Genomic DNA, 21,189 nt, shown 5'->3' with positions numbered 1-21,189 from the left:
CTGTGTCCTGTCCCCTCGTGTCCTGTCCCCCCGTGTCCTGTCCCCCCGTGTCTTGTCCCCTATGTCCTGCCCCCGTGTCCTGTCCCCCGTGTCCTGTACCCCGTCTCCTATCCCTCCATGTCCTGCTCCCCGTGTCCTGGCACCCGTGTCCTATGCCCCGTGTCCTGTCCCATCATGTCCTGTCCCCCCGTCCCGTGTCCCCATGTCTCCCGCGTCCCGTCTCCCCCTGTCCTGTCCCCCCGTTGTCTTGTCCCCCATGTTCTGTCCCATTGTATCCTGTCCCCCGTCCCCCGTCCCCCCGTCTCCCGTCCCCCCGTGTTCTCTCTCACTCCCTGCGCCCCTTCTCCCACCCCAGACCCCCCCGTGCCCGACACACGCAGGGCGGGTTCTGAGCACAGAAACACACAAAGATGTCATTTTATTACAAACGCTGTGACCAGTGTGTGTGTCCTCGGCAGCTCCGGCGCCATCAGGCGGTGCGGGGCCGGCCGCTGCCGCCCATCGCGATGAACACGTCAATGGGGACGTTGGGCAGCGTCAGGCAGTGGCTGCCGGGGCATCGCCGCAGCTGCCTGCGGGAGAGAGCGGCGTGAGCGCGGCGGCAACGCACGGCGCAGCACGGCACAGCGTGGTGCAGCACGGTACAGCACGGTACAGCATGGCACAGCACTGTACAGCACGGTGCAGCACGGTGCAGCACAGTACAGCACGGTACAGCACGGTAGAGCATGGTGCAGCACGTTGCAGCACGGTACAGCACGGTGCAGCATGGTGCAGCACGGTGCAGCACGGTACAGCACGGTAGAGCATGGTGCAGCATGGTACAGCACGGTGCAGCACGGTACAGCATGGTACAGCATGGTGCAGCACGTTGCAGCACGGTACAGCACGTTGCAGCACGGTACAGCACGGTGCAGCATGGTACAGCATGGTGCAGCATGGTACAGCACGGTACAGCACGGTGCAGCACGGCACAGCATGGTACGGCATGGTACAGCATGGTACAGTATGGTACAGTATGGTGCAGCATGGTACAGCATGGTGCAGCACGGCATGGAGGTGATCCTGCCCCTCTACTCTGCCCTTGTGAGACCTCACTCGCAGCACTGTGTGCTGTTCTGGTGTCCTCAACATCAGAAGGACATGGAGCTGTTGGAGCAAACCCAGAGGAGGCCACGAGGATGATCAGGGCCTGGAGCACCTCCTATATGGAGACAGGCTGAGAACATTGGGGCTGTTCAGCCTGGAGAAGAGAAGCTGCGTAGAGACCTCAGAGCAGCTTCCAGTGTCTGAAGGGGGCTACAAGGATGCTGGAGAGGGATCTTCATCAGGGACTGAAGTGACAGGACAAGGGGTGATGGGTTCAAACTGAAACAGGGGAAGTTCAGGTTAGATCTAAGGCAGAAGCTCTTCCCTGTGAGGGTGCTGAGGCGCTGGCACAGGGTGCCCAGAGAAGCTGTGGCTGCCCCATCCCTGGCAGTGTTCAAGGCCAGGTTGGACATAGCCTTGGGTGACCAGACCCTGCACCCGCAGCGTGTCCTGTCTCCTCCTTACCTCCCCACAGACCGCTCAGTGTCGGGGGGCTCCTGTGCCTCAGGGGGCACCTCTGAGCTGGGGCAGTCGCCGGCCTCAATGGGGAACCTCCGAGCCTGCGGCAGGCGCTGGGAGCTCATGGCTGGGCTCTGGGCGTGCCTGGTGGAGAGGAGCGAGTGGTGGGACCCCAACCAGCCCCGCAGCATCACCCTGCCCACCCCAGAGCTCACTGCGAGGACGTTCCAGCCTGCACCCACCTCGCTGAGCATCCGTCACCCGACTGACCAGTGCCAACTGCATCACAATGGTACCCCCGGGGGTTAAAAGGTCCCTCTGTGCCCTCTCCCCCCCCCGGGGGTGCCTCCAAGATGCTGCTGAGGAGTAGCTGTGGGATGAACTGAGGGAGCAAAGGGAGCACATGGAGGGGTTTTTGCTCGCCCATGGCTATCAGCTGGGCAGAACCATTGGCGAGGGGATGTACTCCAAAGTGAAGGAGGCGTTTTCCCAAAAGCACCACAAGAAAGTGGCAATTAAAATAATTGATAAGAAGGAAGGCCCAGAAGGTAAGAGGTGACCCCAAAAGAGCTCCAAAGAGACACTGTCCCTCCTCAGAGGCTTTGAATTCCCACTTGCCACCAGGCAGCGGTGCTGGGGGTGTCCAGTGGAGCCACAGCCTGAGGAATGGGACCTCTTGAGGTGCCTCCTCTGACTGGGAGGAAGGCAAAGTGCTGGTGGAGCCCAGCACCTCCTCAATGAGCACCCAGGGGAATGGCGTGAGGCGAAAAGGAGACAGGGACCCCAGAAAAAGCCCTCCCTTGGAGGGGTGCCCAGAGCCAGCAGCTCCCTGTGGGCAAACCCTCCTCCTCTCTTGCCTGTTAAACACTCTCTTTAAGTGTTCACACACTGTATAGACAAGGCCCTCAGTGTCATGGGTTAGTGGTGGCCTTGGCAGTGCTGGGGTAAAGGTTGGACTTGGTGACCTTCAAGGTCTTTTCCAACCTGGTTGATTCCATGATTCTCTTGACAGAGTTTATTCACAGATTCCTGCCTCGGGAGCTCCAGATCATCACACGCTTGGACCACAGGAACATCATCCGTGTGCACGAGGTGCTGGAGTCAGCAGAAGGGAAGATCTGCATCGTGATGGAGCTGGCGGAGGACGGGGACATCTTTGACTACATGCTGCAAGAGGGGCCCCTGCCCGAGCCCCGCGCCAGGGCGCTTTTCCTTCAGCTGGTGGAGGCGATCCGGTACTGCCACGAGAGCGGCGTGGCCCATCGCGACCTCAAGTGCGAGAACGCGCTGCTGCAGGGCCGCACCTTGAAGCTGACGGATTTCGGCTTCGCCAAACTGCTGCCGCGGGAGCGGGGGGAGCTGAGCTGGACCTTCTGCGGCAGCACGGCCTATGCGGCGCCCGAGGTGCTGCAGGGGCTCCCCCACGACAGCCGCAAGGGCGACGTGTGGAGCGCGGGCGTCATCCTCTACGCCCTGCTCTGCGCCCGCCTGCCCTTCGACGACACCGACATCCCCCGCATGCTGCACCAGCAGCAGAAAGGAGTCTCCGTCCCCGCGCACCTCGGCATCTCCAAGGAGGGGCAGAACCTCCTCAAGATGCTCCTGGAACCGGACATGATGCTGAGACCCTCCATTGAGGGGGTCAGGAGGCACCCCTGGCTGACTAACCCCTGAGGAGGACTCACCCTGATCTCCCTAAATGGAAGAGTGTTTCTAATACTAGGATAAATTCGGAGGTCAGTGTTTCCCGTCTCTCCAGCTTCGCAGGTGACGTGCCAGGCCTCTGGCTCATTCATGCTCGGGCAGTTTATGGGTTCAATCCCAGCTCTCTACAGTGGGGAACAAGGTGGGAGGAAAGGGAAGTTTAAAGTAGTGACCCACAGACCCTCCTGAGGCAGCTGTCCCCATCCTATCCCCATCCCATCCCCATCCAGTTCCCATCCCGCAGGCAAAGGAAACTCCCAGCACAGGCAGAGACTCTGTAGAATTCCTTTAATTGCTGTTAACTGCAAAAGGTTTGGAGAAAGTCATCGTTACAAAACTACCAGCTGTTAGAATTGCTCCTGGTTCTCACCCCAGCTAGAAAAGGCTCAGGGAGACGCGGGATACTTGAGAACAGAGAATATTGCACAGACAACCCAACGGTTAATTGGACTAAAGAAGAGCAAACCAGAAGTGACACAGAGGAGAGCACGGCATGCTCGGAGCTGTGCTGCCGGGCGGGGATGCAGCCACCACTCACATCAAACCTGGGGAGCAGAGGCCTGAGCCTGCACCCTGACACCCCACTGCTGTCACCCACCCATGGCAGGTTTTCCTGCTACAGCTACATTTGGGGCCAGGCACCGGAGGCTCTGCCAGCCCCACCGTGCACCCCATGTAGCTCAGCTCCAGCCCTCGAGGGTTCTGCAGGACAAACGTGCTCTCATGTAAGTGCCCAAAGGCACCGCTGCCACCGATGCAAGCCTTCGGGCAGCTGCGCTTGAGAATCAACCCTAAAGGGGAGAAAAAACCCCCAAACCAACCCCAAAACCCCAACTCTTCCAAGTGTACCTGGGTTAATGGTACCTTAAACCAGCAGGAAACGCACAGCTCCAACCAAGCAGCCCTGGAAGGGGCAGAAGGACAAAGGCAGCATGTATAAAACCACCCCCCAAAGGGCAGGGGCAGCAGCAAGGGCTCCGTCCCTGTGGGATAACTGGGTATTAGCAACATCCACTGAGGAGCATCTCAGGACATGAGAAGGGAACTTCCCCAAAAAGAGAGGCTGTGGGTCAGAGAGAAGCACTGCAAGCGGTCACAGAGGGCTTGAGTGAAGGAACCCGAGTGAGCACAGCAAAGCTTGTGACCCCGGTGGGACACGAGGGGAGCTGGAGGAGTGGACACAGCCTCAGCCCACAGGTACCACCATCCCCAAGGGCCAGGCGGGGGCTGTGCACCCCAAACTGGGCACCACAGGGAAGGGTTCTGCTCTCAGGGCAGCCCAAATCGCTGCCTGCCCGAGGGGCTCAAGTGAAGAGCAAGCCACAAGTAGTTTGCTTGAGGAATTTAACAAGGAGGACACAAATCCCAGTAGAGGAAGGCAGTGCAGGGGGAAGCAGCAAGGCCTTGGCTCTTTGAGGAGCTGCTGCTCCTACACCAGGAAAGGGGAGTTCCCATTAGAAAAAGCTTCCAAGACAAAAAGCCAGGCAGAAGCTGAGGGTTTGGCGGGGAGTTTGGCTCCTTCCAGCACGGCCCAGCTCCGGGTCAAAGCCACAAACCCACTGCCTTTCTTTGCAGCAACGAGTGGCAGCAGAAGGGGCTGAGCCTGCGGCACCTCCAGCCGTGCAGCACCCGTGCAGGGAATGTTCTCCAGGGCTGGGCTGGAGCAGCACAGAGCACGAGGGAGCAGGCACAGCTTGCATCCAAGAGCCTTTGAGCTGCTGGGCTGCAGATGACGTGCACACACACACACAAGCAAGCACCCTGCCAGGCACCCGAGCACCCGGGACCCCTCACTGCATCACATCTGCCCCTAGCCGGGGCAGTCAGTTTGGCTTGGCCAGCCTCTAGGACCTACTGAGAAGATGGGCTCCCTAGCAGCTAAGTGTATGAGTGAACTCTTGCTTCCTCCTCCTCCTCATCCAGGTCTGAAGGGGTCACTTGAGTTGCCCACAGGATTTAGCAGGAATGAAACTCCTCCAGCCTGGAAGGGCAATCCCCAGCACAGTCACACACAAAGGAACAGCCGGTCCGTGATTTAATTCACAGTCGATGGTGGAAATGAGCCTGTGACACACACTGGAAGCAGTTGCTTTATTCCCAGTCTTCCCACTCTTCATCTTCCAGCTGCAAACAAGACAACACCCCTCAGCGTTTGTAACCCAAAAGTCACCTGTCAACAGCTCCTCCTGCCCAGGGCGCCTGAGTCAGCACAAAGCCTGACATATCCTCATGCTCCCACACCCTTCCAAGAGGGATTCTCTTGCTCTGCTCCCCTTAGGGAACTTGCACACTCATCCCTCTTTAAGCACGCCCAGGCAGCCACTCTGCTTCAGCTAACACCCAGGACTCCCACAGCAGCATCCCAAGCTAAGCCTGTGTCCTCAAGGAGCACCTCACGCCTTCCAGAAGGCTCCTGTGAGCTGCTCTATGCAGGCAGTAGCTCACAGGCAGACCAGCACCAGCCACGTCCCTCTGGATGCAGCCCTGTTTGAGCGAGCACCTCCCTGGACTCACCTCCCCAGCCATTTCCACCTTCGAGAGTGCCAGCTGCACCTCTTCTTCAGTCATGTCCAAATCAAAGTCCTTTTCCCAGTCCTCACTGATGTCAGTGCTGGAGCCTGGAAGCACAAACATCACGATGGAGCTGTTAGAGCTGCACGTGCTCTCCACACACTCTGGCCAAAGCACCCAGCTGCCCAAGCAGCCCCACAAAGCCCTGGCATTCCTGAGGCTCAGATCTCCTGCAGCCTGGCAGGAGAGAAAGCCCAGCAGCAGGCTGTCAGCTCACTAACAGAGATGGGGTGGATTGAGCTGGACTTGCCTCGCAGCAAAGGGCTGGTCCAGAACAACTGGGAGAGGTGAACAGTGAAAAGTGTTCACTGGGAGAACTGGGACGTGCCACGTTTCAGTCACACAGAAAATACATCAGATAAGGAATGACAGGAGTGACTTAGATATGGGGACTGTCGTAGTCCCCAGTAGAAAGAACCACCTCCTGATGCAGAGGAGCAGCAGGGACACTCCTCAGTGTGACACACAAAGGGAAGGAACCACCACATTCCCTTCCCAGCACCCAGGGACCAAAGCCCTGCTCTGTCCAGCCAGCAGACTTTGAATTTCTTGTCTAACTTCATTGTGCTCACAGACCCAGCTCATGAACCTGGCCACTGTGCTGCATCTCGGGCTGCTTCCAGTGGCTTTGTAATCCTACAACCCACATAACCACTGTTCTGGGAGCCCTGCAGCAGGCTCTGCTGAAGGCAGCATCCCCTGCAAGGAAAGGGCTGTGAATGGTGTCAGCCAGAGGCTGGAGGAGCCTCCCCTGCCGTAGGGAGCTCAGGACAGAGCCAACTGTGGCACCAGCCCAGCCGTCTGCCCGGAGCAGATTGTCACTATCTGATGTGACCAGCCTGACCCTGCCCAGCAGCAGAAGGATTTCCTTCCACTTTAGTTCTGCCCATGAGGAAACTCTTCGGATCTACCCTTCCTGGGCAACTCTGGCAAAATCCCTTTCCTCCTCCCTATCATCCTAAAAACCAGAGCCCTTTCCCCAAAAGCTGCCACCCCCAGCAGCAGGTTTCAGGCCCTGTGCTGGCCCCACGTACCCACCTTTCTTGCCATTGTTGGAGGGAGTGGATTTCCCACTATCCGAGTTCAGCTCGAAGACTCGGAGATCTGATGGTCCTTCCTCTTTCAGAGTCTCTGTCCTGGCCTGGGCTTTGCTCTCCACCTCTTTGAGCTCGGTAGCAGCCGGTTGCTCTGAGGATGCTGCTGATTCCCGGGTAGGTGCAGAACGATGAGCAGGGTCTGGGGGCTTTGGCAGGGAGCTCTGCTCTTCCGAGGTGGCCTCCACCAGCTCCTGGGAGAGGTCTCCGGCCCCGGCTGGTTGTACAGCTCCAGTCTGTAGCTGCGCAGCGGGCACAGAGGCAGGGTTTGCAATCTGAGTCACAAGGGAGATGCTCTCACTGCTCTCAGAGGGGCTCCCCTCTGCTGGGGCCGACTCCGGAGGGAGGACGGCCCAGCTCTCCTCTGAGGGTCCCTTGTGAGCAGTGGGGTGCCTTCCCTCCGGGGCTGCAGGGGCACATTCTTTCTCTGCTGCTGCTGGCAATGTGACGTTTGCACAAGGCAGGGGTGACATCCCCAAGAACTCCTCTGTAGGAAGGCAGAAGAGAAGCGAGAGATGTTTCAGCAGGTGACTGGCAGCGGGGTGGCTGCAGTGGGGCTGGGAGATGAATTTGGGGGAGTGAGGAGGAGCCACCACCCTCTCTAACTGCTGAGGTCTGCAACAGCCCTCCCGCAGACCCCCAACCATCCAACCCACCTTCATCCTCTTCCCAGCTCGGCTCCTCCCGGTGAATGCTCTGCTCCGCTCGCTGCTTCAGAGCCTCCCTCCGGGCTTCATCCTGCAGGGATTCAGTGTCAGCGGCTCCCGTCCCAGCCCTTCCCTCCCCATCAGTGACAAGGGCACAGACACAGCAGCCCAGATCCCTGCTCCTCCAGGAAAAGCATCTTTGGTCTGCACCAGAGAGCTCCTTGGCCAGAGGAGCCCACCCCTGGGGGACACCCACCCGGGGGGACACCCACATCCCCCCTTACCTGCTCCAGGCGATGCACTTTGTAGAAGTAGCGCTGCCAGAATTCCGAATGGGAAACAGCCGCAGGGACCTGGGAATGACACAGGAAACGGGATGAGTCACTTCAGAGGGAGGGCCAAGCTCTTCTCTCTTCCCTAGCCTTACAGCCACCCTTTAACCTGTGCAAGGCACCTGTGTTTTCAGGGGCACAGGCTTGGGAGATGCTCGAACACACTGGGTAGCTACAGAGGAACTTCTCTTCCAGGCCCGTGACAAACAAGCAGGGAAGAAGAATCCTAATCTCCATGTGCCACTTCAGTCTTTCCTACCACCAGCTCCAGGGCCCAGCAGCTCAGGGCTTCCCTGCACCATACCCCAAGTGAGAAGCCAGGCAGGGCCCATACCATTTTGGTGTAGAGAGCCCGGATGGAAGGGCTGGTTGCCAGCAGCTCCGCAATCTCCCCTTTCTTCTCCTCCAGGTTAAACTGAGAGAGCCAGGCCTCAAGGAGCTCAGCAGGGCCTGGAAAGGGCAAGCACAGAGATACCAGACCTTGGCACAAACAAGGCAGGAACAGCTTTGGGAAGTTTCACTGGAAAGATGCTACAGATCAGACTAGATGGGGTGAGCAAGGGAAAAAGGAGGAGGGAGATGTGGGTCTCTGAGCCCACCCGTTGTCGTGGGTCCCCTGCCAGCAAGAGGCCATGTAGTGGCCCAGCAAGCTCTCAGTCTAAGCTAGTCCCCAGTGCCACAGAGAGATCTGCTCTCCATAAGCAGTGTCCCTGTCAAGGCAACAGGCACCTGGGAAAGGCTCTGAGCAGCCCTGTCATACCGTCAGGTTCGTTGCAGTAGGTGGCTGGGTCTGACTGGAGGCTGTAGAGGCGAGCCTGGAGGAGAAGAGGCACAGGGCAGAGCTGTCAGCAGTGCTGGGGTGGTAGAGGAGCCCCCAGAGGACAAGGGTTGGGACTCTGCATCCCAGAGAGAAGCTCCGGGAAGGGGGCACTCACCTTGGCACTGTCATAGGGCTCGGTGGTGCCCGAGGGGGTCGCCATCAATGTTATGACATCGCAGTCAATGGTCTTATCCGGGGAGGGAGCAAATGTGTTCGAGATGACACCCAGGAAGTCAGAGATCCCCCTCCTCACCTTTTCAGTTGCACCCGAGGAACCTTCTGTCCTCTTGAAGAGAAAAGGCAGCACAGTGTAAGTATATAGAATCACAGAATGGTTTGGGTTGGAAAGGAACTTAAGATCATCCAGTTGCAACCCCCTGCCACGGGCAGGGACGCCTCACACTAGATCATGTCACACAAGGCTCTGTCCAACCTGGCCCTGAACACTGCCAGGGATGGGGCAGCCACAGCTTCTCTGGGCACCCTGTGCCAGCGCCTCAGCACCCTCACAGGGAAGAACTTCTTCCTTATATCTAACCTGAACTTCCCCTGTTTCACTTTGAACCCATCACCCCTTGTCCTATCGCCCCAGTCCCTGATGAAGGTCCCTCTCCAGCATCCTTGTAGCCCCCTTCAGACACTGGAAGCTGCTCTGAGGTCTCCACGCAGCTCCTCTTCTCCAGGCTGAACAGCCCCAATGCTCTCAGCCTGTCTCCATACAGGAGATGCTCCAGCCCCTGATCATCCCCATAACAGTGTCTGCAGCAGCAGGACTAGTCTTGCTCTTTCCTGGGTAGGTTCCTTTAAGGGAGGAGGGTGTTCCTCCTGTCAAAAAAGTGCTAACAAGGTGACTCATGGCCAGGGCAGGGCTAGAGGGTGTCATGGGGCAGGCAGGCCTTGAAATAGGTTTGTGGGCAACCAAGCCTAGGCTTTGCAGGAAGGATCAGCCACATCTGGGGACTGGATTGTCACTGTGGCAGCTGTGCAGGGCTAAGGCCAACAACTTGTGTAGAGGTCTGTTGTTGTACTACGGTGATGCTGCCACTATCCTGCTTACATGGTGCAAAGAGAAAGGGAAAGCACAAGGAACCTTCCTCCTCTCATCTCCAGATGTTCCTCACCATTACAGCAAGGAAATCCCACACACTGCTCAGCACCAAACCTGCACCAGGGAGAACGTCTGAAACGTGAAGCTCATGGTTATAGCATGGGATGTGCCCAGAGCACTGTGACCTTGGAGGTGGGTACATCCTACTGCCCCCCACTTTGCTTTCTGCAACAGGAATCCCAGCTCTTACACCCCTACTCACTGCCAGCTTGTCCTTGACCACGCTGGCTGTAGCAGCGATCGTGCAGGCTGTGTCATGCTGCACTACTTGAGTGAACTCAGCCAGGTCCCGCTTCATGAACTCCAAAGCTTCCGTGGACTGCAAGAAGACAACAGATAGATTGTGCAATCCTTCTGCCCTCCAACAAAGCCACGCTTGCTCTGGGAACACCAGTCACATTACTGAGATTGAAGTGCCTTTAGCCCAGTGGAGTCCTTACCCCAACACGTGCAATAACCCGAATAACAACAGGAACCTGCATGTCCAACACATCATGGTGGGGTTTTTAAATTCAGAATGGAAAAGGACAGGTTAGGAAGAGCTTTGTTCTGAGTTTTGTATGTAATTACCATAAGCACTGGTGTCACAGGCAGGAAATCATAGAATCATGGACTGGTTTGTGTTGGAAGGGAGCTTAAAGCTCACCCAGTTCCACCACCCTGCCACGGGCAGGGACACCTTCCCCTAGAGCAGGTTGCTCCAAGCCCCTGTGTCCAACCTGGCCTTGAACACTGCCAGGGATGGGACATTACAAAGCAGCACCGCAGGCCCCCGCCCTCCCTGCTCGGGTGGCGAGCTCCACACCGCACAGCCCCGCGCTGCTGCGGCGGCCCCGGCCCGCGGCTCCTCCCATCCCACCAACCCCGGTGCAGCGAGTCCCGCCGCCTCCTACCTTCTCCTTGACGGCCTGGTAGCTCTGCTGCAGCCAGCTCCGCCACCAGCCCGCGTCCTCCCTGCGGGGAACACGCGTGTCAGGCACAGCCGGGGCCGCACACCCGGACCCCGGGCCCGCTCCTCCACCCGGTCCCGTTCCCCGCCAGCCCCGGCCCCGCCGCTCTCACCCCTCCGCCATCTTGGCGGCGTGATGTCACCACTATTTACCGACCCCTCAGCGCTCAGTGGGCCGCGGCTCCCGTTGCATCACTTCCCCTTCCTCCTCCTCCGCGGAGGGCGGCCCCGGTACGGCGGCCGGGCGGGAGCGGCGGTGAGCGGGGCCCGGGGCCGGGGTCTCCGCGGTGGTGGCGGCGGCTGGTGGGGGGGAGGCAGCGCGGCCCCTGCGGTTGTGAGCAGCAGCAGCAGCGGCGGCGGCGGGTCCCGGAGTCCCGTCCCCCCACCCCGCTGACGGTGCGTTCCCGTTGTCCCCGCAGCGGCGGGAGCCATGGAGATGCAGTCGTACTACGCGAAGCTGCTGGGGGAGCTGAACGAGCAGCGCAAAAGGGACTTCTTCTGCGACTGCAGCATTATCGTGGAGGGGAGGATCTTCAAAGCGCACAAGAACATCCTGTTCGCCAACAGCGGTTACTTCCGAGCACTCCTGATCCACTACATCCAGGACAGCGGGAGGCACAGCACCGCCTCGCTGGACATTGTCACCTCCGAGGCCTTCTCCATCATCCTGGATTTCCTTTACTCCGGGAAGCTGGATCTCTGTGGGGAAAATGTAATCGAGGTGATGTCCGCAGCCAGCTACCTGCAGATGACCGACGTGGTCAACTTCTGCAAGACCTACATCCGCTCCTCGCTGGATATCTGCAGGAAAATAGAGAGGGAAGCGGCTTTCTATCAGGCTGATAGCGGGAGCACCGGGTCTGCCAGAGAGGGCACCTCGTTCGGCTCCAAGAGCCAGTGCTCTGCCTCTGTGTCTTCCCTGCAGGAGAAGGAAGGGATTTCGGATTGCCAGCAGGACCCTCCCTGCGGCGAGTGCAGCGGTTGCCATCCCCTGGAGCTCGTGGTCCGGGACCCCGTCAGCAGCGACTCCCCGGACGATGTCAACTCTTCACTGCCCAAAGGGGTGGAACCCAAAGTAGAGTTTGACTCGGATGAGGTGGAGGTCGAGGTGGAAGCGGGCGAGCGGCTGCCGCAGTATCCGACCCCGCTGTCCCTGGAGCAGATGGAAGAGGGGCTGCACAGCGGGCAGGCCATGGACTTGGCCTGCAATAACTATCACATGAAACAATTCCTCGAGGCCCTGTTGCGCAACAGCTCGGCTCAGAGAAAGGAGGACGTGGTCCATCACTTTGTCCGGGGCTTTGAGGGTAGGCCAGAGGACGCAGGGGTGGCAGTGAGCTCCATGATGGACATTCACAGCGACTGGTATGGTGAGGACACAGGTGAGAGGACTCGGGGGTTGCAGTCTGTAGGATGGAGGAGGAAACCACCAAGTGTGCGACTTCCTTTGTTACTCTCGTTCTTGTGCAGGAATATATTGCTGAATATTATGCCATAGCAAAATAAACTATTGTTCTGGACTCCCAAAGAGCTGTACTCCTTTATTCAGTGCAGCACTTGGCAGGTAAGTATTTCTGATGGCTCTTCCAGCCTCTCTGAGGCAGATGCTGGAGTTCAGTGTTGGTGGAAATGCTTTAATAAACGATCTCAGTTGGGACCTGGTTGAAAGGATTGTGAAAAAGACTCTTCCTCTCGTAACGTTAGTGCTATAAAGAGCAGTCAGGAAGATGAGTTGAGCTGCCACAAGAGGGATCTGCTGCAGAACTGACAGAGCAGAAGTAGCTCATTCCACCAGAGCTCCTGCCAGCGCATCGGCTGCTGGTGCTTTGAACTTCAAAAGGACAGAAATCGGTTTTATTCAACACTGAGTGATGCCCAGGAATTCTTTAGGAGCACTGAAAGCTTTAAACTCTGCAGTACTACAGAAAGACAAGGCTTAATTTTTACCTCGAGAGGCAGATTGGCTTTTCAACTGGGCACCCGAGGTTCCGCTGCCTCCCGAGCCCCATGCCTGCAGGGATGGCTCACACTGGCAGGAATATGTCCCAGCAGCAGTGTCAGAGAGCTGGAGAAGAGGAGGATCACGTCGAAACAAGTTTCTCCTGAAGTGGACAATAAGGATTTAGGCATTTTAGTTGCTTACAAAGATGGAGACAGCTCTGATGGGCGCTGCAAGTGTCATCCCTGGTCAGGATGTGACAGATGCAGGAGTGGGGTGGGCACCAGGCAGGAAACCTTTCCCTGAGTATTCTACTCTTAGATAGCAAGTACACTCACATCATTTACAGCTCAAGTGTGCATGTGTGATCTTAAAGCCAATAAACCCAATGTATTGTCTTACTGCTTTAGAAGAAGGAATCTGATAACATCACAAGTCACTAAAGGACGAAGGTTGCCAGGATAGAGCCCCGTAACCACATTGTGCCTGGGGGTGGGGATGTGTAGCAAGGCAAGAGCATCTAACACAGAATTCACTTACTTTTTTTCCTCTCTTTAAGTCTTCAGACCATTAACAACTTATTAAAAGGGTGGTGCTTCTAGAATTTCATAGAAATTATGGTGTGAGAGGAAATTGAGTGGTAGATGTGCTTTAAACAGGAGCGGGAAAGCCCTCAAACCTGCCTTAGGTCTGTGTCTCTGCTAAAACCAAACATCAAGGATGTTTAGTGGAATGGGAATATCTGTCCCCAGCTTTCAGTGCTCCTGCTGTCGTAGCATTTTCAGAAGACACCAGGAATGAGAAATACAAAGTTGAAGATGAGATAAATACCGGTTACTTTCATGTGTCCACATCCATTCCAGGCATCCTGGTTTCCTTCACTGTGGAGGGAGGGGGAAAAGGCACCTTGGGAGAGTCTGGAGCAAGGCAGGAGTAGGAACTGGGTTTCTTGTTTGTTAAACAGAGCTCTAACCACCCAGCAGGGATTAGCAACACCTTGTGAAGGTCCAAAATCAGGTGAGATGAATTACATTCACATGTTAATACATTTAGAGATGCCTTCTGGGGCTTTTTGAGACTGGGTCAGACAAACCTCAGTACAAGGAGTGTTCCACAGCCTGCTGTAACTGTTACAGAGCTCAAGGCTCCATACACAAACCCTTCCCTGAGTCAGCACCTGAAACAGGGAAAACTGATCTTGTAATGTAACATCCCAGCCTCTGTCTGGAGCTCATGCCTGGGCTGCTGCTGAAACCTCAGCAATACCCGTGTTTATGGAAAATGTGATCTTCAATTTTAATCCTCTTTTTTGCATGACTTCATAAATTACATATTACTTGTGTTCATGGAGTTTAATTTCAGGAGAAGTAAAATATGTATTGAAGCCCTTCACCTTGTTACTACCAGTAGAAAGGCTGAAGTGACTGACAGTAGAAACAAGCATTCCTGTTTTCAGGTGGGCTCCCCACACCTCGATTTAGGCACTTTGTAGAAGCACATGGGAATATTGTGCTACTACTACCTTTAATTTGTGTTAAAGATTTTAGGGTTTAATGCTGCTTAATGCTAATGGTATCTTAAAAAGAAAGTGGGAGACTTTGACAGTGGAAGTAGTGCAGAGACCCCACTGTTAAAGGCAAATGTTTGGTACTTAGTTAAATGGCTTCTTAAAAGCAAATGAACGTGTTGAGAGCCAACTCCCTCGAGCAGCAGCTGTGTAAGTACAGGCAGGCTGAGCTTTCAGGGCTGCCATCACCTGCAGCTGTGTTAATGTCTTCTGGAATTGCACAACCTGCAGCCATCCCAGGTAAGGGAAATGCGGAGAGAGGGGACAGTGGGGTTGTCTTGCCTCAGGTTTGCAGCGGAGAGGACAAGGAGCTACTGCTGGAGATCTGCCTCACCTAATGCATTGTGTTTCTTCCCCAAAGGTGACGTGTTAGTGGTGCCCATCAAGCTTCACAAATGCCCGTTCTGCCCCTACACAGCTAAGCAGAAGGGAATCCTGAAGCGGCACATCCGCTCCCACACGGGTGAGCGGCCCTACCCCTGCGAGACCTGCGGGAAGCGCTTCACGCGCCAGGAGCACCTCCGGAGTCACGCCTTAAGTGTAAGTTGGAAAGATTCTGTCTCTCGGGGAGTTTTGGCAAGGTCTCGGTGTTTCCTGATTTCCCAAAATGTGTTGGACAAAGTGGTTGTTGCTGATGTGAGATGAACTTTTCTAGCAAGAAGTAATAATAGTAATAACGTGAAGTGCAAAGTCCTGCCCTTGGTTTGGGGCAATCCCAGGCACAACTACAGTTTGGGTGGAGAAGTGATTTAGAGCAGCCTGAGGAGAAGGACTTGGGGGTGTTGATCAATTTGAAACTGAGCTTGACTCAGCTTCAGTGTGCGCTTGCAGCCCAGAAACCAACCATGCTGCGGGCTGCATCAAAACGAGCGTGAGCTGCGCGTGGAAGGAGGTGATCCTGCCCTTCTGCTCTGCTCTCCTGAGACCCCACTTGCACCACTGTGTGCAGTTCTGGTGTTGCCAACATAAGAAGGACATGGAGCTGTTGGAGCAAGTCCATGGGAGGCCACGAGGATGATCAGGGGCTGGAGCACCTCCTGTATGGAGACAGGCTGAGAACATTGGGGCTGTTCAGCCTGGAGAAGAGAAGCTGCGTGGAGACCTCAGAGCAGCTTCCAGGGTCTGAAGGGGGCTACAAGGATGCTGGAGAGGGACCTTCATCAGGGACTGGAGCGATAGGACAAGGGGTGATGGGTTCAAAGTGAAACAGGGGAAGTTCAGGTTAGATCTAAGGCAGAAGCTCTTCCCTGTGAGGGTGCTGAGGCGCTGGCACAGGGTGCGCAGGGAAATGGTGAATGCTCCATCCCTGGCAGTGTTCAAGGTCAGGTTGGACAGAGCCTTGGGTGGCATGGTCTAGTGTGACTGTTCCTGCCCATGGCAGGGGATTTGGAACTGGATGATCTTAAGGTGCTTTCCAACCCAAACCATTCTATGGTTCTAAGTTTAAGCCACTGATAGTTGAGTTGTTAGTACTTGTGTAGCCCTAAGTCTTTATCATTGGAAGTGTGATGGGATCACCTGCCCTTTAGCTCAAGCAGAGGTGTTTTTCTGGTGCAAAGCAGCACCCCAGGAGGAGCTAAAGGAGGCAGATGACCTTTTTCACCAGAGTGTTTTCATTTTAACTTCAGGTGCATCGATCAAACAAGCCAATAATCTGCAAAGGCTGCAGGAGAACCTTCACGAGTAGCCTGTCGCAAGGGTTGCGGCGCTTCGGCTTGTGTGACAGCTGTACCTGTGTCACCACCACCCACGAGGACTCAATGCCCATCAACCTCAGCCTAATGGAGCAGTCATCAGAAGGCCAAGAGAAGGGTGATGCTGATAACGACTGGCCTATATATGTGGAGTCTGGAGAGGAAAATGATCCGGCTGATGATGAGGATGCTGATGGTGATGACAAGCAGGAGATCCACAGGAGCTTGTCAGACCGAGAAACACTTATGTAGCAGTGAGAGGAGAGTGGGAGCATTTGAAGTGTCTCTGTGACAGTGGTCAGTCTGTGACAGAAAACTGAGTATTTGCCCAGTTAGTGACACTCTGCTGTTTTTTATTATTCCATTTTTTTAATAGAAAAGTGGGGAGAATTGGAATTTTTAATACTTTTCAGTGCTGTGCACCAGAAATCTGTGAAGAATCTGCTGTCTGGGGTTCACAAAGGTTGTACTTGTGCAATCTCCAGTGGTGTGTCTGCCTCCTAGTCTTGATTTTATGGATAGAACATCTCTGTGGTGTTTTGATATCAGGTCTCTTCAAATAATGCTGTCGTGGTCCTTAATCCCTGATCTGAAAGGGGGCCCATCTTCTCTCTGAAGATTACATTAAAAGAAATGTGCTTTTTACCCATCACCTTGGGCCTTTTCTAAACTAAGCTGCGATCCTTCTGTAGTAGGACAGTATTCCCTAAATTGTAAAGGTTAAGTGTTTATTTAGACTGGATTTGACCTGGAAACCAGGGCAGACACCCAGGAGAACAAAACCGTGCTGCTGCTGAGAGCATAGACAGTAAGAATAAATACATTTCATCTGACCTTAACTTTGCAGGTATTTAGAAAAGAAGCTTCTCCTTCTGAATTGTTTTTACTGCATCTTCCTTTCTCAAAGAGCTCAGACTCCAGAGCTTCAGATGTGTGTCTGATGTCGTTTGGTAGTCTTGGCTTAAGCACACATTATGGTGGTGCGTGTCCTGGTCTCTCCATTTAGACTAAGTGAACTGAGCCCAATTCTCTTCAGCTTTTGATGGTAGAAGTGGAAAGCTGTCAGTCAGGTCCCATGGGAGCTGTGGTGGTGGCAGATGAAGTAGCCACATTCACCCCTGTTGTAGCTGAGGAGTAGTTAAATATAAATGTCTGAGCTATGTGTATAAAAGAGCTCCGATGACCCTTTTTGAAGCTATTGGGTAGGAAGTCTCAGAATTCTTGACTAGTTTCTTTGTATGCAAATCCTTTTCTTTCTCTTTTACTCTATTTTCTTTCAGTCTTTGATGATCCTTCTCATGGTTTACGTTGTTGTGTGAATATATCCAAGTATTTGTGTTTTGGTTTTGTTTTTTACAAAAACCTCTAGTGTGAGCCTCCTGCTTCTTTGCTGAGATAGATAAAGGCTGGTTTCCAAAGGAGGTGAGATCTTTTTTACCTTTCCAGTAGCAAACTGATAGAAGCTATCCAAGATCAGGCTGGGAAGCTTTAGAAGAAAACACTCCACCACCAGAAAGCTTGTTTGCTTATGGATAACCTTCTGTTTCCTAACGAAGAGGCAAAACTGAAATATACTGTGAAATAAGACTGTTAATGCTTCTTTACTGTGGTGTTCATAAGTGTTTCTATGAAAAGGCAAGTTGTAGGAGTCTTTCTAGCTGGAGTAAGTGCTAGATCAGAAGCCTGTGGCTGACTAAGAGTGAGCAGTTCCTCCCACTTAACAAGGCAGTGAATGCTTCCTCAGGTTTTAGTGTAAAGACTTTACACTTGCCAAGCGTTAGACGGGACCTAAAACTCGAAAAGCCCTCTGATCTAACTAGTTAGAATTATTTTTGCACATCTTGTGCTTTTATTTGACATACTGAAAAAGAACAATTCAGCTCCTCTATCTGCTTCATCCTGCAGTGATGTTGCAATTTGCTCGAGGGCAGTGATTCTGGTCTCACAAATGCAGTTGAGAATTCATTGCCAGATGGGGTAGGGTGAGGAGAGAAGAAACAAGCTGCTTTTGAAACAATCACTTTCCTGCTGATTCCTGAAAACAGCAGAAGGGAACAAGACTTGCTTTGAAAGGGTCTGGTCTTGAGTGCCACCTTCACAAGGAGATCCTGGCATCACAGGCTGTAATTTCAGTTGCATGAGCTTTCAGTAGCCCCTCTTCCAGGTCATCTGTAAATCTGAGTTTGTAATAGTTGAACAGTGTCATAGTGACACAAATCATCATAGACAAATCACTGGGACATCATCTTTAAAACTCCAGGGCTCAATACCCTTCTTTTAGTCATCTAAATCAAGACCATCAAATGCGAGCTCATGTAGATGCCAGAGTTGGAGCCGACCTCTGGTTTCGGGTCCTTGGGGCTTTTGCATATCTGAGCAAAACAGGGGGCTGTAAATCCTGGTGGCACATTGCAGACCCCCCCTCCAGCTGAGCAGGGCTAAGCCTTTGGGGTACTACTAGGTCTTTGTTGAGTCCATCCAACATCAGAGGGTATTTTGGGGGTTATCTGCTTAAGGGTGAACTTCTGCATGTGCGAACACCTGGAAAAGAGTCACAGATTATCTGTGTTGGGAGACAAACTTGCTAATGGAAGTGGGGTAAGAATGTAAATAGGGATCCAAACTGGTATTTAGTGGCCAGGCATCCCAGTTTCTGTTCATTCTAGCATGAAGGTGCCACCTCATTGTAAATATTGGTAGAAGCCACTAGACATGGACTATTGGCCGAGCATGGTTCTGACTGGTGCAGCACAAACTGTTGGGAGATTCAGCTTCTCCCATGGCTGACTCTGAAACTGAAGACACTCAGAGTAGGGAAAACAAACCTCTTGTGAAAGTCTGTGTTGTAAGAGCTGCAGGAAGAGACCTTCAGCCCTTTTACTTGAGCTTTCCTTGGTCTTAGAGATTGTTCTTGTGTGTCTTGTGCGTAGAGAATGGCTCTGTGCTGAGGTGTGTGTACCACGGGGAAGGGGTGCGGGTGGGGGGTTCACGTGCCGGGCTGAAGGTGACCACCACGATGGTGTTTCCTGTTGAACTGTCATGTTGTGCTGCTTCGTTTTCAGTGGAGTCCTTCAGCCTTTGTACTTAGGATGTAGTTTAGGCCCGTTCTTGTGACCGGGTGTTCATATAAATCTGTTTGCTGTGCTTTCCACTTAGTTTTTTGGATGTTTTTCCTTAAATCTTTCACTGTAGATCCAACCTCCACAAGCTTTGAGAAAAGGATGTGGCTGGTTTACAATATTCATATGGTGCTTGATGAAGAATCAAAAATAATGGGTTTAGGGAAGTTATTTCTAATATAATCTCTTTCTCAAAGGTTTTTAAAGGCCCTGCAGACTCTGTAGCTTGAAGTCTTGGCTCGGCCTCACTGACTTTGTTTGGGATTATGTGTTTGAATGGACTTTTGCACATAATTGCACTGTATTTCATGAAAGGGATACATGCTGCACTGGTATTTTTGGTGCATTTAACATCTTGGTGCAAGACCTTGTAAATCTTCCAAATGTGGTCATTGAATTTCCTGCTGTTTTGTAAGGCAGTTTCATAACTGAGGTCCTTTGGTCTAGATGAAATGAGGAATTCTTAGAAACCAAACCTTATTTGTAGAACTGACTTAACTATTCTGTGGATCTTGGAGCTTTTTTATTGTCTAGAAAATAAAACTCTCCATGAGGGTTGCTTTGATTTTATTTTTTACCACTCAAAAGTTGCCTGACCAAACCTGGGAGTGTCTGGAATAAGGCTCCAGTTTGATTTCTAGGGATGAGGAATGAATATATCCACTTCTGGTGACTGTTTGCAAGCAAGATGCTGATCCTTGGTAGGAAAGGATGAAAAGGAAGCTGTCAACTTACAAACCAGCTGACTTGGGGGTGGGAGGGTGTTAAAATATCTTTTATATTAAGAGCACTGGTTCCCTCACCAGTTTTTGTAGTTTTATAATCACCTGAACTTTTAAAACTCTTTTTCAAGCTTTTCATTTTTCATGTTGGGTGAGCAAAAGCCACACAACTGGGCAGCAGCTGGAAGAAAACCCTGTCAAACACCTGCAATAAAACGGGTGCAGGAGGGGGAGCAGCCTCCCAAATATTCTGTCCAAATATTCAAAGATAATTTGGAATTATAGTGGATATTTCACAAACTCTGATATTTAAAACCTGGATTTACCTGTTGGTTTGGAATATCCTGAATCAAAGAAAAATGGAATAACTCCTTCTTCCTTTCCACTGTTTTCATTCAAGCAGTGAAATCTGTTTACTTTTCTTGTCTTGGGATCTGTAGGTTTATACTTTTTGGTTCAGAAGTGTCTGGGAATTCTTCATTTGGTAGTATTAAAGGGGTTTGGATCCAGCTGAAGTTGCCTGTGAAACACCCCTGAACACAGCAACTTCTTTGGGGTTCATTAGTTGTTACAGGCAGGTGTTTGGATACTGATGAGTTAAAAAGAAAGAATTAAACCAAACAGCCACCCCCAGAAAACCTCTCTCAAAATAACGTGCCAGACACAGGAACTGTAAATGCTGTCCCCAAACACCCCAGGGCAATATACTGGAGGCCATCTGTATGTTCTCATCTGTCCCATCTGAATCTGGTGTGTGCAACTCAGTTTCCTTTCAGGCTTTCTCTGAATGTCCATCTTTGATGTTTTATTCCTGTTTTAACTCTCCTTTTGCTGTTTACTGAACTTTAAAATGTAGCAGATGATGATTATGAGCAAAAAGTGCTCCAATACAAGCAAAATAAGGGTACTTCTAAAACCAAAACCAAGCAATGCAGTACCCAGTGTTAAGCAGATTGTTTTGGTGAGAAAGCAGAGTGCCAGGAGTTGATAGCCAGCACTCTGCTTCCACAGGTATTTGGGATCAATAGTTCTGTATGGGAAGAAGATGCTTTGAGCTGAGGGTGTCTGTGGTGTCAGCTTTGCAGCACTCACAGACAGCTTGGGATGTGCTCCGTGGGGCTGAGTGACCCCAGCAGCCTTTTCAGGTTTAATAACTGGATGTTTTCCATGGATCAGTAACAGACGTGCTGATGTTTTCTCCCAATGTACCTGCCGCGCTGTGGGATGTCTGTGAGGGTGGAAGAGAGAAAAGCAAATTGAACCAAAGCTGAGAACTCCTGTGCATCACCACCACACGTTTACCCTTTGTAAGGGGTGGGGATCAGGTCTTTAAGTGCTTTTTGTAATGGTGTTTTTTCTACAGTGGGGCATTACT

General features: G+C 52.9%; 4 protein-coding genes across 4 annotated transcripts; 2 read left to right on the top strand and 2 right to left on the bottom strand.

Moving 5' to 3' along the window:
• Positions 1 to 445: 445 nt before the first annotated feature.
• FAM229A (family with sequence similarity 229 member A) lies at positions 446 to 1,802 on the bottom strand. The gene is made up of 2 exons (XM_030504935.1): positions 1,555 to 1,802; positions 446 to 572 (listed from the first exon to the last, which is right to left on the bottom strand). The coding sequence occupies exons 1-2, from the start codon at positions 1,800 to 1,802 to the stop codon at positions 470 to 472; spliced, it is 351 nt and encodes a 116-aa protein (XP_030360795.1). The 3' UTR covers positions 446 to 469.
• A 56-nt stretch (positions 1,803 to 1,858) lies between these two features.
• On the top strand, positions 1,859 to 3,237 carry TSSK3 (testis specific serine kinase 3). The gene is made up of 2 exons (XM_030504934.1): positions 1,859 to 2,096; positions 2,561 to 3,237. The coding sequence occupies exons 1-2, from the start codon at positions 1,952 to 1,954 to the stop codon at positions 3,220 to 3,222; spliced, it is 807 nt and encodes a 268-aa protein (XP_030360794.1). The 5' UTR covers positions 1,859 to 1,951; the 3' UTR covers positions 3,223 to 3,237.
• Positions 3,238 to 3,525: 288 nt separating this feature from the next.
• Positions 3,526 to 10,928, bottom strand: BSDC1 (BSD domain containing 1). Its single transcript, XM_030504933.1, has 11 exons — positions 10,887 to 10,928; positions 10,718 to 10,778; positions 10,027 to 10,143; positions 8,832 to 9,002; positions 8,657 to 8,711; positions 8,231 to 8,346; positions 7,849 to 7,917; positions 7,574 to 7,655; positions 6,862 to 7,404; positions 5,767 to 5,870; positions 3,526 to 5,376 (listed from the first exon to the last, which is right to left on the bottom strand). The coding sequence occupies exons 1-11, from the start codon at positions 10,895 to 10,897 to the stop codon at positions 5,344 to 5,346; spliced, it is 1,362 nt and encodes a 453-aa protein (XP_030360793.1). The 5' UTR covers positions 10,898 to 10,928; the 3' UTR covers positions 3,526 to 5,343.
• Positions 10,929 to 10,988: 60 nt separating this feature from the next.
• Positions 10,989 to 19,647, top strand: ZBTB8B (zinc finger and BTB domain containing 8B). The gene is made up of 3 exons (XM_030504926.2): positions 10,989 to 12,155; positions 14,641 to 14,819; positions 15,908 to 19,647. The coding sequence occupies exons 1-3, from the start codon at positions 11,204 to 11,206 to the stop codon at positions 16,223 to 16,225; spliced, it is 1,449 nt and encodes a 482-aa protein (XP_030360786.1). The 5' UTR covers positions 10,989 to 11,203; the 3' UTR covers positions 16,226 to 19,647.
• Positions 19,648 to 21,189: the final 1,542 nt, after the last annotated feature.

Source organism: Strigops habroptila, chromosome 12, assembly GCF_004027225.2.
Source record: "Strigops habroptila isolate Jane chromosome 12, bStrHab1.2.pri, whole genome shotgun sequence".
Classification (NCBI taxonomy): domain Eukaryota; kingdom Metazoa; phylum Chordata; class Aves; order Psittaciformes; family Psittacidae; genus Strigops; species Strigops habroptila.
This window is presented reverse-complemented; position numbering and strand designations above follow the sequence as displayed.

Excerpts from the sequence above, each read along its gene's own strand:
- FAM229A (XM_030504935.1), bottom strand. The coding sequence starts at position 1,802 with ATGCTCAGCGAGGTGGGTGCAGGCTGGAACGTCCTCGCAGTGAGCTCT. Across the intron at positions 573-1,554 it reads ACTGAGCGGTCTGTGGGGAG|GCAGCTGCGGCGATGCCCCG; the intron begins GTAAGGAGGAGA and ends TCTCTCCCGCAG.
- TSSK3 (XM_030504934.1), top strand. The coding sequence starts at position 1,952 with ATGGAGGGGTTTTTGCTCGCCCATGGCTATCAGCTGGGCAGAACCATT. Across the intron at positions 2,097-2,560 it reads TAAGAAGGAAGGCCCAGAAG|AGTTTATTCACAGATTCCTG; the intron begins GTAAGAGGTGAC and ends TTCTCTTGACAG.
- BSDC1 (XM_030504933.1), bottom strand. Across the intron at positions 8,347-8,656 it reads CTACTGCAACGAACCTGACG|GCCCTGCTGAGCTCCTTGAG; the intron begins GTATGACAGGGC and ends TGCCCTTTCCAG. Across the intron at positions 5,871-6,861 it reads CTCCAACAATGGCAAGAAAG|GCTCCAGCACTGACATCAGT; the intron begins GTGGGTACGTGG and ends TTGTGCTTCCAG.
- ZBTB8B (XM_030504926.2), top strand. The coding sequence starts at position 11,204 with ATGGAGATGCAGTCGTACTACGCGAAGCTGCTGGGGGAGCTGAACGAG. Across the intron at positions 12,156-14,640 it reads CTGGTATGGTGAGGACACAG|GTGACGTGTTAGTGGTGCCC; the intron begins GTGAGAGGACTC and ends TCTTCCCCAAAG. Across the intron at positions 14,820-15,907 it reads TCCGGAGTCACGCCTTAAGT|GTGCATCGATCAAACAAGCC; the intron begins GTAAGTTGGAAA and ends TTTTAACTTCAG.